This window comes from Drosophila willistoni (assembly GCF_018902025.1).
Source record: "Drosophila willistoni isolate 14030-0811.24 chromosome 2L unlocalized genomic scaffold, UCI_dwil_1.1 Seg139, whole genome shotgun sequence".
Taxonomy (NCBI): Eukaryota; Metazoa; Arthropoda; class Insecta; order Diptera; family Drosophilidae; genus Drosophila; species Drosophila willistoni.
The window spans coordinates 598761-616758 of NW_025814046.1; the positions used below are offsets into that span (position 1 = coordinate 598761).

The 17998-nt window shown below is 34.0% G+C and overlaps 3 protein-coding genes across 4 annotated transcripts; all 3 read left to right on the plus strand.

Moving 5' to 3' along the window:
• The first annotated feature begins 1291 nt into the window (after positions 1–1291).
• On the plus strand, positions 1292–10371 carry LOC6638195 (protein eiger). Of its 2 annotated transcripts, none has more exons than XM_023176156.2 (6): positions 1292–2066; positions 7856–7981; positions 8913–9256; positions 9323–9513; positions 9606–9734; positions 9813–10371. In XM_023176156.2, the coding sequence occupies exons 1-6, from the start codon at positions 1869–1871 to the stop codon at positions 10181–10183; spliced, it is 1359 nt and encodes a 452-aa protein (XP_023031924.1). In that variant the 5' UTR covers positions 1292–1868; the 3' UTR covers positions 10184–10371. The 2 variants fall into 2 exon arrangements, with proteins under 2 accessions (XP_023031924.1, XP_023031926.1); XM_023176158.2 differs by having other exon boundaries at positions 9624–9734.
• A 934-nt stretch (positions 10372–11305) lies between these two features.
• Positions 11306–14662, plus strand: LOC6638193 (facilitated trehalose transporter Tret1). The gene is made up of 2 exons (XM_047009524.1): positions 11306–12763; positions 13239–14662. Exons 1-2 carry the CDS (start codon positions 11415–11417, stop codon positions 14566–14568), a joined length of 2679 nt encoding a protein of 892 aa, XP_046865480.1. The 5' UTR covers positions 11306–11414; the 3' UTR covers positions 14569–14662.
• A 1559-nt stretch (positions 14663–16221) lies between these two features.
• Positions 16222–17863, plus strand: LOC6638192 (facilitated trehalose transporter Tret1). The gene has a single exon (XM_002061520.4). It carries the CDS (start codon positions 16352–16354, stop codon positions 17681–17683), a length of 1332 nt encoding a protein of 443 aa, XP_002061556.2. The 5' UTR covers positions 16222–16351; the 3' UTR covers positions 17684–17863.
• Positions 17864–17998: the final 135 nt, after the last annotated feature.

A 17998-nucleotide genomic window follows, 5' to 3' on the forward strand; every position in this document is an offset into this window, starting at 1 on the left:
ATACTTCCAAAAATGTAATACTATTTAAAATGTTACCTACGTTTCAAGCAGGTAAAAGAGTGAAGAACTGTCTGCAAATCATAGAACTTTCTTGATTTACTGATACTTTTCAGTTGATTAACTGAAAATACGAAGCTAATCTGAATCTTTTTAATAAATGTACGTATGTATATTAGTAGTTTCACGATATTTTTAAAAATATTTACGATCGGAGTATTTTGTTCTTCTGGAATAATGTAAAAAATTTTAACTAACCAGAAATAAAACTTCATTATCATCAGAAGTACTAGGAATTAACAACTAAATAACTATATACATTTGTAGTTACTAAAATTAAGATATGAATATTGTAGAAAAGATTCAACAATCTCTAATAATCGTAAGATTAAACTGAATTAAGAACCTGCATTTTGTTGTAATAAAGTCTTCATAATATAATGTAATATAATATAGTTTTCTTCAATTTTATTTCATATTTGTTATTATTTTTAAATAATTTGTTTAGGGTCCATTAACCATGAGGCAAGTTTTTGGCATATATAGCCTTCCTTGTGACAATCAATTATTCCCTTCCCTTAATGAAGGGTGTCAGGAGGTTGTCAAGTAAATGTTTGATTTAGTAAACCTTTTCAAACCATTTTTTAGTTTTATCTAACATTTTCTATTCTTATATGGATTTCGGAAGGATTTTTTTAAGCATTTGTAGAGTTTCCTTAATTTGCTATAATAATTTGCTTAAATTTTAAAAACTTTGTTGTTATTGTATCAATGATTATAATCAAATACTAAATACCAACTAAATACTATCGATTCTCAATTCTAGTGAAATATTGCTATAAACAGACATTGAGAAAATATTTAGTGTGTTTCTTAGTGATGTATTCTAAAGGAAATGTAATGTGGTGTACACTTACATTTAAGGGTAAGTGGCCATATGGAGGCACATGTGTTAGGTCAGTGTTAATGTTTGTAATGAGCAGAAGCCACCCCCCGAGGCGCAAATTGCCAAAATAATGGAAAACCGTAAAGTAAACGAAACCATACAAAACAGAAATAAAATGAAAAGTAAATGGCGCAGGCGCCCTTAAGTATGCCCCGTTTCGAACAAAGATCACGCTCTCTCTCTCTTCCTCTCTCTCGCTCTCATTCTCTCTGGGTCATTTCTCGCTTTGTCTCGATCTCAACATATTTATTCGTGCTTCGACAAGAGGAAATATGCCTTGGCAGCGGCTGCTGTTGCTGTTGCTGCTTTGGCTGTCATGGCTTCGCTAAATCCGGAGGCAGTGCTGCTGCTCTCAGTTTCTTGCCAGCCGCAGATCGAAATAGACGTCTCGACCCGACCAACATCTTGCCGCGCAAAAGGTGGTAAAACAAAAGCGCGTGCGTACCTCAAGCTGGTGTAAAAAAAATAAGCAAAATAAGTGAAGTGCAATCAGCAGACAAGACAAGATAATGATAAAAAACATATGAGTATAACAAAAAAAAAAAAAACCAACTACTTGTGCAAAGAAGGGAATCTATGTGAGTGAAGTGAGAAGTAAAGTGAGTGGAAACTTGTTTTATGTGTTTGTGTGTTTTTGATTTTTTTTTTTAAATACTTATATAGTTTTTTGTGCAAAAAACATTTAACTTAACAAAGACGCAAAGGGCGACAACTTGTTTATCTCTCTGCGAGTGCCGGGTCCGGTTATCTAGCCCAAGCACTTGACACTCTCTGCACTCACAAGTCAAAGATTCCATTCCAAGTCATCACAAGTCAAGTCAAGATTCTGTGCGACATTCTAGACATTCTGTCGTATTTGTGTGATCTGAAAGTCTCAACTGACTGACTGATTTGAACTGATTAATTGCGCTTGTCAATTGTAATTATGACAGCGGAGACACTTAAACCATTTATAACACCAACCAGTGCCGTTGATAGTTTTCCGGCCAATCGTCAATCGAGCGGAACCTCATCTCATCATAATCATCTAACCCAACGGAAGGCAACAACATTGAGGCAACTGATACCCACTGTCTTTACCATAACAGCTCTGGCCCTGGTCATTGTTATCTTGGGCTTAACGGTAAGATGATTAAACCAACTAACTAATTGGTGAAATAATTAATTAAAACACAACAGTTTAGTTCTTACGTTTAATTAAGAAATGCCATTAGATAATTTTCATTTCATGTTTCGCTATCATAAACTTTGGAATGACAACAAATCATTTTTGCTTTTTTTTTTTAACGCATATCAATTTTCTTTCCCCCCCTGTTGTTTTGCTGTTTATAATTTTCAAATTGAATTTATAATTAAAACAAGACTTAACCGAAATTTTATGAACCGTGACCGCCATAGGTAGTATCAAATTTGCATATGGTCAAATGAGAAAAAAAAAAGTTTTGTTTTTGTTCCGTTTATTTTGGCAGAAAAATTATAAACTATATTTAGGCAGAAGATATACGTGTTGTATGTCGTCACCAAAACGAGTCTTGATACACTTTAAGAAAAGTTTCGATAACACTTTTTCTTAATTGAAAATATTTAACTTTTATTTTTAGTAACATTTGCCAATAACTTTCAAATATTTAACATCTAAATGATGAGAAAGTGTATTAAAACTTAGTATATTTTAAGGAATTTTTATGGGAATTTCATTTACAATATCATAAATGAATCTTTTGATTAGACTATAAAGGAAATTAATTTTCTTTAATGCTGGTGCTATGTATCTATATATTCATAATTATACTGGGAAATCCCTGTTCATTTTTATTTGCCTTTAATAGTTAAATTGTTATAAAATAAAGTCTAAAGCTCAAATTAGACAATTTATTATCAAACGTTGAACTTTCCTTACATTCTTTTATTATGTAATACTAACTATTTAAAGTTAAAAAAATATGTTATTTATGAATTTTGGAGCTTCAACTAACTAAGGAAGAAGTAATATGTCTTTTTATATGGCAAAAATCCACAAAAAATAAGCTAACGGGAACTAGTTGGGAATTCTATGTTATAATTCGTAATTCTTCTTCCAATTCTTCTTAACAAACATCTTAACAGCTGAAAATATACTTTTTCTTCAGAAGACTCTTGATAATCATTTTTTTGTGGGTTTGTTATAACAATTTTTAAGCCAAATAACTTTGCAAACTATCAAAACAGACTTTATACATCGAAAATCTTGATTATCTGAGTTTAAACAAAGTTTTTAAAAAGAATATTCTGAAGAATGAAACCGTTGCTTTTAGGCCAATTAATAGAAACTTTTTTGAATGTCATCAAATCTCAATCTCCTTATTTCATTTTTCTCAGTGTAAAAACATCCAACAGACAGTTCGTCGACTGTGCCTGTGCAAATACAAAGACAGACACAGATACAAATAGAAACGGATACAAAGATACAAATAGTTAGTATAAACAATTTTGTTTGTTATACTATATGTATATACATATGTATAAAGAATTGACTGTGTTGTTGATTGATTTGACTAAATTTGAAGTTCTGCATGATCCTTTCACTTTATACCATTTCGTCTCGAAAAAAAGAAATAAATGAGTTTTGTAGGGCAAAAATAAGATAAGCCAATGAAAACGAAACTGTTTTATGAGTTCATGGGAAGAGAGAGAGAGAGAGAGAGTTGTTGCCATTTTTCTTGCAATGATTGCCCACTATCTTTACATAGTTCAGCACTTGGTCTCTATATACATGTTCTATATACATTTTTGCATTTATATATAAATACATATATATCAGCCTCAGATTGCGCACTTCTTTCTTCTTGCATTTGCTGGACAACAAAAAACAAAAAAAATGAGCAAAATTGTTGGCTTTGGGCGACGGAAATCGTACAATTCCTCAATTGACTTGTAAATTATTGAAACTGAGAATGAAGAACGGAACTTTTGCCACCCGCTTGGCACACTCAAATTCTTCTTTATACATGTACATACATAAATCTTTGTTAAGATTTTCTAGTTGAACAATGAATTCTGAAACTAGCAATCAAATACGAACACATCTAAGTGCAATCGGAAACCCTCATCAAAGTGTCCAGTGAAAGTCAATTAATTGTGCATACATATAGATTTCTGAGATATCAAAAACTGTTATCCATCAAAGTGAATGCACATTGATAACTATTTAGCCCTGACAATGGCCCTGTCTCTCCCTCTCTGTCTGTGTCTTTTGGCCCTTGATCGATGCAAAACTTTAATTAAATAAGTTTTTTATACAAACGAGTTTTTTTTCTGTTTTGTTTGTATAGAGAGCCCTTGTACTTGGTCTTGGGTATACGTAATTTATACAAAGAGTATGAGTACGAGTTGTTTTTTAATTTTATTTATTTTTTCTCCTCTTGTACTCAGTTATTTTTTTTCTTCTCCCCACACACAGACACACTTTTATGGGTCTGGCTTAAGTTGAGCGGACGTTCAAGTTTATATGTACATATGTATTTATATACCCTGTCCATTGTGGGGCATATTAAGATTGTTATAATGTAGGTAACAGAAGTTAGAGAACTAAAGTATGGAGTTGCTATAGAAGGGAAGTTTATAATTAGAAGAAATCTATTAGGATTAAAGGATTATACCTATATTAAATCTAATGATGTGATACAGATCATTTTTCTTAGTTCTCTACTATTTAGTTGAAATGAGAGTAGGTGACTATTAGTTTAAGCATATCACGCATCTGATTTATGGTGGATTGAAGTAATATTCTTGTTTATCTTTATCTAAATAGTTAATATACATAAATTATTAACATATTTTTGGCTGCTTTTTTAAAGATATATCTACAAGTCTATCAAGATACTTAGTGTATAAAAGAACTATATTGTCGATATATCTTGTTAAATTAAGTTTCTTGATAGACTTAACTTTTCTTAAATCTTAGCTTCTCGGTGGATCCCAACCAAACCCTCAAACAAATGTCTAGATACAATTTTTCATACTTGATTCAATTTGAGCCATGGAATGTCAGTTACCTAATATTTAGTTTTTTGTTCGCATTTAATTGAATATATTAAATATAGATGAATCAAACAACGCATCAGTACATAAGTAGATAAAGTTCTAAGTATTATTAGACAACGAGGTACAAGATGCTATTTTAGTAACTTAAACCTTTGCTATATAAATCTTTTTAGGTTATTTATTAAAGCAAACAAAAGATTAGCAGGTAGTCTTGTGTATCACGCTATTTCGAGAGTAATGAAATACTCTTATCAGCAGACTCACCTTTCTAGAATTGTAATGTCAGGCCACTATTTCAATGCAGAAACTAGTTGGGAATTACAACTAAGTGATGCGAAGAAAGAAGTTAATTTTATGTTTACATACCCCTAAGAAATAAGTAGACAGTAAAAGTTTACGTTAGTAAAATTAAATTTGTCATGCCAAAATTGATTTTATATTATTACATTTTAGGAATGATAACATATGTACATATATATCAAAGTTGTTGCTAAAATGTTACGTAGAAAATATTAAGATCTTATTGTTAGATAAAGAAGTTGCAGCGTTAAGTAAATATTAATTTAAAGTTGTTTATATAGAGATCTAAATCAAAAGTTATTCACTTAAGCACGAGTAGGTAGATAATCTGCTTTACACACACTTTTCACCCAATAAATATTTACTGTTATTCATTTTTAAAATACACATAAACAAGCTGAAAAACAAACAACTTTTTGTCCATATATATGTGTATGTATATAGACATAAATAATACTTTGTAATATTGTTTTGTGGAAACATTGTAATTGTTTCTATTTATAGGTACATCAAAATATAAACCACCAATTCTTGTTGTTCCTTCATCTCTCCTTGCTAGAGGGTATAATCAAGGTCTTTATTGTCATGAAACGTGCAGAATTTGTATTTCTTTTAGTTTTTTTTTTTTTTTTGCTGCTGTTTGTTGTTGTTGGGTTTTTTGTGTTTTTTTTTGGCTGCCCAGTGAAAGAATTATGAAAAGTCGCTGCCATATTGAGCAATGCGTTCTTAAAGGGGCCAGGCAGGCGTCTGGCGGCGATGTTCGCTTCCAGAATGTTAATGATCCATTAAAAAGATTATGTGCCACGAAATCTTTCACTTCTGTGTTTCGACTTTCTGTGCGTTCTGGGCACTTTTTGTTTTTTTGTGTTTGTTGTTGTGTTTTTTTTTATTTTTTGGGTGTCAAAGTTCTTTGGTGTATTATGTGTTAGATTTAGCACCAACTAACTATAATTGGCTTAATTGAAGATTATTGAATATGACTGATAAGGCATTATGGTTGAATTTGAAACTCATCAAATATTAGAAATAACCCAATTGCCTATTATATAAAAATTTGTAAGACTGTTCAGGAAATAAGTGACTTAGAGTGAAATTAATCTGTTGGAACAATAAATTTAGTTGCAATGAGTTTACATTTATCAGTAAATTATATAGTTATATTATATAGTTTTCATTGTTGGTCTCTATTGTCTTTGGCTTAGTAATGCTTAGGAAACTCAATAGAATCAATAATAAGTAATTCTATGTAAAAGTGCTTCAGAATGCAGATAAATAATATAATAAAAAAAAAAAAAAATTCAAGCTTGGAGATAAAAAATAAGTTTAAAGTACAAGTGTTGGCATACTTGGTTCAAAAAACTATTTAGAAAATCTTTTTTTAACGTTTTCTAAACGAATACTTTAACAATTTTTATGGTTCATTATGTTTCAGGCTTGTAACTATATCAAACTTGTTATAAAGATATTTTTAATATTTATTTTTTAAATAAACAGATGAAATTGTCTAGAAAATTCAATAATATTGGATGCTGAGAATTAAACATTTTATTCTATTTTTATTGCATCTGCATTATTTATTATATCTTTTTATAGACAATTTTGTTCTTGATAATACGCTAATATAATAGCAGCCAACACATTTTAAGCTTTTTTTATAGGTATAATATATTTTTAGAACTGCATTTTCTTCTTATTCTACCCATAGATTAGTTATAACATTATGCCTCGCAAATTAATACAATTTATATCTATGTATTTTATTTGAATAATTAATAAAAGCATAAAATAGTTTCATAATTTTTATATCGATGTAATCGTCCTATTTTAACTATGTATGTGTATAGAGAATTAGAGTTATTTACGAGTATTTTGATTTCTGTTGTACACTATTCAAAGGGAACATCTTATTTGTCATTCTGGCTGCAAAATGGGAAAACTTTGGTCCTTAAAGTATGCCACGGCTGCAAATAAATTCATTGTTTTCAACAAAACAATAATGTCTAACAATAATGTTTATAATCCATAGGATATTGGATATTTGTTTATATATTTTGAAAATTTGTCTATTGCATTCATTGGAGGACAAATTTAGGACTAAATTTTATTATTATACAAAACTTGAAGTAGGTTTTTTTGACAATTATTAACAAAACAAAAAAATAATTTTCAAAATTGTTAAAAAAAAAACAATAGGAACACTTAGTAACAGAAAAAATAAACCGAAAATTATTTATATATATTCCAAAGAACTAGATTTCTGAGCACCAAAAATTATCTATATTTACCGCAAACTCTAAAAAACTAAATTTATATTAATCATTAATATGAAAAGAAGCCATAAATTATTCTTTAAGTCCAAGAGAAAAAAACTGATTTATTAATGGTTTATATAGGGATTTGCCTTAATGATATTAAGTCCAAAATATACAAAGATATTAGGAAATTTCTCAAGAAAAGTGTAAAAGTGTTTACAAGTTTTGATGCCACTGAAAAGAGGGATAAACCATAATTCTACATACAAATTAGATGCATTTGCTTTTTGATTGATGGAGACAATTAAAAACACTTTAACGATTTGATCTATTTCAGATATGGCAAACAATGCGTGTCTCTCAAGCGGAAAAGGATTTGAAATCTCTGAAACGAGTTGTCGATAGTCTACAGCAACGTTTGGGCATCCATTATTTAGAGGATATTGATGAATTTCAAAAAGAGGTAAAGCAAATGATTAATGCTTTTGACAAAAAAAAAAAAATTTACAAAAATAAAACAAAAAAAACTACCGAAAATTGTTTTTGGCCACAAAAATTTAGAGCGCCACGCATAGGCATATGATAAAAATCTTTGTGTATATAGCAAATATTTTTGTGTGCTGCGACATATATTAATAGAAATATGTGCTGACACTTGAAATATATTTTTGATCCACAGATGTGTATGTGTGTGCGTTTTTGTTAGAAATTTGAAATATTGATAAATTAGGCTAATATATTTAACTCTCAATTACAAGAAAATATTAGCCAAAAAAACTAATTTATGAGCCACAAAACAAACCACCAAATGACATAAGGCTTAGGACATTGCCACATTCACACTTGAGATATGATTTTTGGTTGCCTCACACATACAGATATACAAACTTATCCAAAATATATGGAAACATATCTGTATACAATTGAAAATCGATGTATTCTAGTTTCAAGGCAAAATGTTTTATTAGCTCTATAAAGAAATTATTGCATATAGACAAGAGTGATGACGGATCTGATCTCATCAAATTGCCCTAATGGCAAAGATCGTTTCAAGATTTTCTATAAACTGTGTGTATATAAACATAGATATAGATTGTATGTATATGTATATATACACATAAGTATAATGTAGCCGCAATTCTCTAAATGCTAGACTCTAGAGGGGCAGGCGCCATCAATTAAAATGAAAAAAAAAGACAAAAAAAATTAGAAGAAGAAGGAATAAGAAGGAAAATCCGCGCATTTTTTTTAGAAATGAAATCACACAAATGAATTTGAGGGAAGAATGTTGCAGTCACGTACGACCTAAATAAATTTATTGTACAAGTACATATAGTTATTATATATATATCTTTCTGTCTCTGTCTCTCTCTCTCTCTTTCTCCGTGCTGCAGTATGAAAATGCACTTATTGAGGATCCCAGCAAACTAGATGCCATTGAGTCCGAAGATGATGATGATGATGAGGATAATGATGGAATTGAAGATGATGATGAAGATGATGATGACACTTGGCCAGCAACTGGAGATGATGATGACGATGGTCTAATAACAGACTATGAAGACTATGCCGATGTCATCAAAAATTATCACGATTTCAATGAAAAGGAAAATGATATGGCATCTACAACTCCCACACATGAGGAGACCGATGATGCCAGTTCTTCATCTGCCTCGAACGATGATAATGTATTTCAAGACTTCACCAGCTACAATGATTCCAAAAAGAAAAGGGAAAGGTACGTAAACCCACATGTAATGATATATAAAACTTTATACTCATTACAATGAGTTCTACTTTACAGAAAGACTCGTTCCATAGCCTCAAATGTAGGCCATGATCTGCAGTCCAATAACTTCCCGACCTCTCAAGAACAGAATAAAACCCAAGAGCAGGCAGAAAAATCAACAAACATTAACGAAAAAGAACATAAATCTGTTGTACTTCATCATCGTCGTCGAGTACATCGTCGTCCAAGGGTTCTGGTACGCAAAGGTGTGTAAAAAGTTCATAGGAAAAACAAAAAAATTATCCCAACAATTGGCAAGAGAAACGTTTTTGAAACTGTTTTTTGGTTAATTTTGCAGGTGAATCTTTAATTTCAGCCAAATCAACGAATCTGAATTCGAATGCAAATCAATTGAGTCGAACACCTGCTGCCCATTTTCATCTTAATCGTAAAGTGGCTCATCATCAGGCACCCATACAAGTGAGCTGTAAGTAATTTTATATATTATCAGCTAACCCAAATAATTTCTAATCCCTCCCTCGCTTTTTCTTTTCTCTTTTTTCAGCCTATCAGGGTGATATGTATATAGGTCATGCCACAGCAACCAGCGACAATACGTGGCAAGAATATTACAGTGTCAATGGCGGAGTTTTGACTGTCAATCAGCCGGGTCTATACTATATCTATGCTCAGATCTGTTATAATAACACTCACGATCAGAATGGTTTTATAATATTCCATGGACAGAATGCCTTCTTACAGTGCCTGAACACAGTGCCTACCAATATGCCGCAAAAGATACACACTTGCCACACCAGCGGCTTAATTGAGTTGCATGAAAATGAATCGATTCACTTGCGTGATATACATCGAGATCGGAATGTTATGTTAAGGGATTCGAATAATCGCAGCTACTTTGGCATTATCAAGCTGTAAGGAAGGAAGAGAAGGCAAGAGAAGGAGGAGAAGGAGGAGGCACTGGCCAGTCTAAGCTTTAGTAGTCACCTTGTCTAGACTACGCGTGAATACGATTTAACAGATCATTTAGCATATAGTTTCATAGCTTTTAGTCACTCATGTATAACTTATTGTGTATATATCACTATATATATAGATATATATATATATATTCTGCTGATATTAAACTAAACGAAAATATTAAATTTAATTTGAAATGAAACAGAACTCCTAGCATAATCCCTGTGACATACATTCAATTGAGAGAGGAAAAAAAGTAAAGCATTCCTTTTCATTCGCTTTCTTAGTCATTGCCTTGGCAACACATTGAATTGAGTTTGTTGAATGCCAGAGCAAACCATGGCAAGTGGCATTTAGTTGGCTATTCCTTTATGCTGTCGTTGCCAATGACTGGGATCGAGATTCAAGTGCATCCTGCTCAAACCCGTATTGACGTCATGCACTTGCACACATTGAGGTCCTGGGAAACCCTAAATAATCTTAAGAAGCACTTTTGCCAAATTCACAAGATGGTCGAGTGAATGGGGGAACGTAACAGGTGGTGGATTTTTGGGGTGGCAAGCAACAGTTCTGCCTATCCATTCATTTTGTATTCAGGTGCTCTTTGACACTCTTTTGGCCACTCTCCTAGTTTGAGCCATGCGCAGTTTCATATGCTTTGAATTCCCTGAGCTTTCATTAATTTCAGTTAGGATTCTTCTAACTTTAAAACTTTTAACTGGAAAATGCATTGACAATAATTTCTATGTAATTGAAATCAATTGAACATAATTTGAGTCAAAACCTGTATATTGGTATATTTAATACCCTTTGGTGGGTAATCTGGTCTTTGAAGGCCGTGTAAGAAATATTTATTCTTAAACAAAACGTTCATCTAAATTCTAATTTTAAAATAATATGAAAGAAAAAAATCAAGTTTATTTTTTTAAAATTTGAATCATCATACCCTGAACTTCCATTTCTCTTTAAAAGTTTTGAATGCAGAAGAATGAAAACTTCAGCAAGTCTGTTTAAATGACCTTTATTTCCGCATCACAAAAAGGATAAAGTATCTAAAAAGCTTTGGTTAATTAATCAGTTTTTAGTTAAACTTATCTATTATTTCAATTGACTAGGTTTTTAAGTCAAGACTATGTGAAATTATGTCAAAATTTTTTGTTTTTGGAATTCCTGCAATTTTAAGGACATTATGTTACCGCCAGCTTGGAAGCAATATATTGCAGGATTAACAGCAGCTTTTGGAGCCACCGCTTTTGGGTCCTCGGGTGGATGGTCTTCTCCTGTAGAGGGCAGATATAAAGACGGTTCATCGGGTTATCCATTTCAACCCAACGATAATGAATGGGGATGGATCAGTTCGCTGATCACTCTGGGAGCAGCATTCATGAGTATCCCTGCGGGATTTATAATTTCTAATTGTGGACGCAAATCTACCATGTTATCACTTTCTATACCCTTTTTGATTGGCTGGTCATTGATAGGATTCGCTCAAAATGTTTACATGGTGTACGGTGGACGCTTCATCATAGGTGCTTGTGGTGGATCATATGCTGTTGCTGCTCCCATTTACACCACCGAAGTGGCACAGATTACCAAGCGAGGAGGAATGGGTTGTTACTTTCATCTGATGGTTGTGCATGGTGTCCTTTATAGTTTCATCTGTGGCGCCTATTTGCCTGTGAAAGTGGTCAACTTGATGTGTGGCATATTGCCTGTGGTGTTCTTTACCATATTCATTTGGATGCCCGAATCCCCGGTATATCTTATGCAAAACGGCAAAGTGGAAAGGGCAGAGAAGGCTCTGAGGTTTCTACGTGGCAAGGATGCTGATTTCACTGCTGAATTGGCTGAATTGGCAAAAATGGCTGAGGAGGCCGATATGAAGAAACATAGTGTTCGGTCTACCAATGCTTTCTGTCACAAGAGCATATTGAAAGGCATGTTTATTGCCATAATGCTGATGCTCTTTCAGCAATTCTCTGGCATCAATGCCATTGTTTTTTATTCCACGCAAATTTTTGAGTCTGCCAATACTGGCATCTCGGCCAATCTTTGCACTATACTACTGGGCATCATTATGGTATTGTCCACGGTTGTGGCAATCTCTCTTATCGATCGAGTGGGGCGTCAGATAATTCTCCTGATCTCTTCCTCTGTAATGTGCTTCTCAAGCTTTGTTATGGCCTGTTACTTTCAATGGCTTCAGTCAAAGAACATCGGTTGGCTGCCCGTTTTGGCCATATTGGTGTTCATCATTTCATTCTCCCTTGGCTTTGGACCAGTTCCGTTCTTGCTAATCGCCGAATTGTTTGCTCAAGATGTTAAACCAGTGGCCGGATCCATTGCTTGTACCTGCTGTTGGTTATTTGCCTTTTGCGTAACCAAACTTTTTCCTCTATGCTTTAAAACATTTGGGGAGGCTGCTGTATTTGCTATTTTTGGTGTCTCATCATTAACGGCCTACCTATTTGTTTTAGTCTTTGTGCCAGAAACGAAGGGCAAGACTTTAACTGAAATTCAAGCCATGCTTGGCGGCTGACAATGATGTAAAAATTAACTCTGATTTAAAGTGATATAACTGGCGAAATGTGTATAGTTGATTTAATCTTAATATCCTACTTCGACTATGATGTGCAATAAAGAAATAAAAATCCATAGAAAAACCTAAGAAAATCGATAAATCATTTTGAATGTAATCTAAAGCTAATAAAAGCAACTATGTGTCATGTATATTAATGTCAACTTTTACTGAAAGGCTAAACCGGATATAAACCTTTCACACTAGGCTTTTGTTATTCAATCAGATTTTCATTTTATTCACATTTAAGTTGGAATGTGCATCGTGCGAATGAAAAATATTTTAATACAACTTAAATTCTTTTTCAAGCAGCTTAATTACATGGAAAAAAATTTCGTTTTTATATATGAACAATTTCTTATATAAACGAAAAATTCTGTTTGGCTATTCTATTCGGGAAAAGAGATTTATAAAATAAATTGCATTTATTATGGTTTATCCAGGCTGGAAACAATACGCTGCAGGAATGTCGGCAGCCGTGGGTTCTTTTTCTTTAGGTGCCTCGGTGGGCTGGTCGGGTCCGGTTGAAAGCAGGTATAAGGAAGGAAAAGCGGGCTATTCATTTACACCCAACGATGATGAATGGGGCTGGATCAGTTCACTGCTCACCTTGGGGGCTGGTTTGGTATGTATCCCGATTGGTGTAATTATTGGAATAATAGGACGTAAATTGACCATGTTGATATTGGTATTACCTTATATGATTGGCTGGGCTTTGATTGGATTCGACTTGAATGTCACAATGGTAATGTTGGGACGATTTATTATTGGTGCTTGTGGTGGCTCGTTTTGTGTCACTGCTCCAATGTATAACACCGAAATCGCTGAAGTCCAGAATCGTGGCATGATGGGATGCTTCTTTCAATTGTTTCTGGTGCATGGTATTCTTTATGGCTACATTTGCGGTGCCGTTAATGATGTGAGAATTGTCACTTTCCTGTGTGCCATTATGCCAATAATTTTCTTCATAACCTTCATTTGGATGCCGGAATCTCCTGTGTATCTTATGCAGAAGGGCAAAACCGAGAAGGCCGAAAAGGCAATGAAGTTTCTTCGGGGAAAGGACACTGACAACACTGCCGAATTGAATGAAATGGCTGAGGAAACCAAAAAGAAGAACGTTCGGCTCACCGACGTTTTTTTTCAGAAGGCCACCATGAAAGGCTTATTTCTATCTGTTTCTCTCATGCTGTTTCAACAATTTACTGGCGTCAATGCCATCGTATTCTATTCGAGTCAAATCTTTGAAAGTGCCAATACTGGGATCTCGCCGAATCTATGTAACATAATACTAGGCATTCTTATGATTCTATCGAGTCTCATGGCACTTTTTCTTATCGATCGAATTGGACGCAAGATGATTCTGCTTATCTGTTCCACAGTCATGACCGGCTCACTTCTCCTTATGGCCGGCTATTATCAATGGCTTCAGTCAAAGAATCTTGGTTGGATCGGAACCTTGGCAGTTTGTATCTTCGTGGTTTCATTCTCAGGTGGTTTTGGACCAGTTCCTTGGCTATTGACAGCCGAATTATTTGCCGAAGACGCGAAAACTGTGGCGGGTGCCATTGCATGCACTTCCAATTGGCTCCTTGCCTTTTGTGTTACCAAACTCTTTCCACTTTGTGTAAATGAATTCGGTGAGGCTGTGTGTTTCCTATTTTTTTCTATAATGTCGATATTGGCCTTTGTTTTCGTATTGTTCCTAGTGCCCGAAACAAAGGGCAAGACTTTAAACGAAATTCAAGCCATACTTGGCGGATGAAAATGTAGTAAAAATTAGCTCCGAAATAACCCTTGAATAAAATGTGTAAATTTATAATCTAACCTTCATGTAATAAAAGCGCATTCAAAACTAAGTAATATTCATATTAATGGCTAGAACGAGTTAACCTTTCACACTAGGCCTTTGTTATCCAATCCCACTGTGCATTTGCAGCATCAACTGGAATGTGCATCATGCGAAAGATAAATATTTCAATAATATTTTCCATTAGAACGTAGCTTAAACTGCATCCTGTAAAAATCAAAATGCAAAAGTAAAAGCCATTCATCATCATGGCCCTTTTCAAATTTCCGTAGCAACAGGCTTAGCAACCGATTCAATTGGCATGCAGGAAGCTATTCCTTTGTATTGTAGGAATGCCAATGACGAGTGTCAAGATTCAAGTGCATCCTGGCCAGGACTTGACTGACTTGAGCGACTTGACGTCATGCATTTGCACACATTGCAATGCTAACTCTGAAATTCCGAATGTCAGTTGCCTAAAACAAGAGATGGCCAAATGCCCAATGAGGAACGTAACAGGTGGCGATTTTTTTGGGCGGCAAGCAACAGTTCTGCCCTCTGCCCATTCATTGTGTATTCAGAAATCTCTCTTCTAGTCCCTCTCCTAGTTAGAGACATGCGCACTCTCATTTGTTTTGAATTCCCTGAGCTTTATTCCATTCATCCATAAAAAACTCTTTTGCTTTTTAAAAAGTTTCCAAAGTGCACTTTAAGAAAATTATGCATTACACAAAGTTTTGTTTAACCACAAATCATTATATAACCGAATTTAATGACGCAATCGACTAAGTTAATCATTCACAGTGCATATCAGGTGCATATGGGTTCCTTTACAAATAAACTATTTAAGTTATCGATCAGCAACATATTACTTTCATATTAGTTATTGAATAATATCTATGAATCCTTAGATTATAATCTATACAATAAAGTTACATGTCAATACGATATCATTGAGGATGAAAATGAGTGTAATCTTCCTCCCCGAAACTCACATGCTTTTCTCTTACACTGATAAAATTTCGAATCAAAGAACAATTTCTCGCCCCCCAAAGTGATTAATTTCCTTGTCAATATATAAACCTAAATCGGCTACTGTTCTAATACAATTCTTGAGAAAATTTGACATTAACTTAAGCAGTGAAATTGAAAATATTCTACATAAGAACCGTGTAAACCGAAAATATCCATGAAGCTAACGTGACTATGGTAAAGTTAACATTGCCATATTTATTCATTTTGACTTTCTATGTTTTTTTAAGACTTTTAATAATAATTCTCCCAATCAATTTGTCATTTGTCCGCCAAATTTATAAAACAGCTAAATTGCATAAAAGAGCAAACAATAAATTTAAGAGACTATGCCTATCCTTAAATTTATTTGGGTATTTTTGAGTAGTTTCAGGTTTTTTTTCTGATATACAAGGAACCTTCAAGCGATTTGAGTATATGGCTCTTAGTGTTAGCTTTAGTCACTATGGCTTTCTCTTTATATCCCGATACTCCTATCCTTTCTATATACAGCAAAGTAATTGTAGCTGTGTCTCTCATACGCACAACCTTGATTAAATTTCGTATCACATAGACACTGAGGTTTAAAATGTTCCATAGGTCCGATTTTGAGAACTGTGTTGCCTCTATCAGAGTAGTTTGTTAGACGAAAAGTTTCCATTTTTTTCTGAGAAAAAAATTGTTTTTATATATCAATAATTTCTCAATGTTTTCCAGGAAAAAAATTTAAAGTAAAATTGCATTGATTATGGTTTATCCAGGCTGGAAACAATTTATCGCGGGAGTAATAGCTGCCCTGGGAGCGGTTTGTTTGGGTGCCTGTATTGGCTGGTCGGGTCCGGTTGAGAGCAGCTATAAGGAAGGAAAAGCGGGCTATAAATTTACACCCAACGATGATGAATGGGGCTGGATCAGCTCACTGCTCACCTTGGGTGGTGCTGCTGTATGTATCCCGATTGGTGTAATTATTGGAATAATAGGACGTAAATTGACCATGTTGATATTGGTAATACCTTATTTGCTTGGCTGGGCTTTGATTGGGTTCGCCCGGAATCTCATAATGATATACTTGGGACGCTTTATTATCGGTGCTTGTGGTGGATCCTTTTGCGTCACTGCTCCAATGTATACCACCGAAGTGGCCGAAATCAATAAACGTGGAATGATGGGATGCTTCTTTCAATTGTTTCTGGTGCATGGTATTCTCTATAGCTACATTTTCGGTGGTTTTCTTAAGCCGAATATTGTCAATTTACTTTGTGGCATTTTGCCAATAATTTTCTTCATAACCTTCATTTGGATGCCGGAATCTCCTGTGTATCTTATGCAGAAGGGCAAAACCGAGAAGGCCGAAAAGGCAATGAAGTTTCTTCGGGGAAAGGACACCGACATTACGGCCGAATTGAATCAAATGGCTGAGGAATCCAAGAAGGAAAAAGTTCGGATGACCGAAGCTCTTTATCGAAAAGCCACCTTGAAAGGCCTATTTCTATCTGTTTCTCTCATGCTGTTTCAACAATTTACTGGCATCAATGCCATCGTATTCTATTCGAGTCAAATCTTTGAAAGTGCCAATACTGGGATCTCGCCGAATCTATGTACCATAATACTGGGCATCATTATGGCTCTATCCACAGTTATTGCCGTCTTTCTTATCGATCGAGTTGGGCGTAAGATCATTCTGCTTATCTGTGGCTTAGTCATGTGCGTCGCAACTCTGATCATGGCAGGCTATTATCAATGGCTTCAGTCAAAGAATGTCGGATGGATCGCAATCTTAACTATTTTGATTTTTATCGTTGCATATTCAGCTGGTTTCGGACCAGTTCCTTGGCTATTAATGGCCGAATTATTTGCCGAAGACGCAAAGACTGTGGCGGGTTCCATTGCAGGCACGACCAATTGGCTCTTTGCCTTTTGTGTTACCAAACTCTTTCCACTTTGTGTTAACGAATTCGGCGAGGCAGTGTGTTTCCTATTTTTTGCTATTATGTCGCTATTGGCCTTCCTTTTCATATTATTCCTAGTGCCGGAGACAAAGGGCAAGACTTTGAATGAAATTCAAGCTGGTTTGGCGTAATTATTTAACTGTTGTAGTAGAAGTTGTTTATGGACTGTTAAGAAACTATTCGGGATTATTCAAAACTATTCAAGACTATTAACGACTATGTTTCTTTCTACAAATTTGGAAGTTAATAACAGTCAAATGTAATTCAATAAATTTATATAAATTTACAGCCAAAAACAGATAAAAGTACAATTTTTCGTTCTTTTTTTGAGTAATTCAAATATTTAAGTGAAGTGAATTTTTAAAGAAGATTTTAGAAAGATTTTCATGGACTCTTCAACCTTCCCATGCTCTTTCGATGCTCACCTACTTAATGGACGTTTCGTT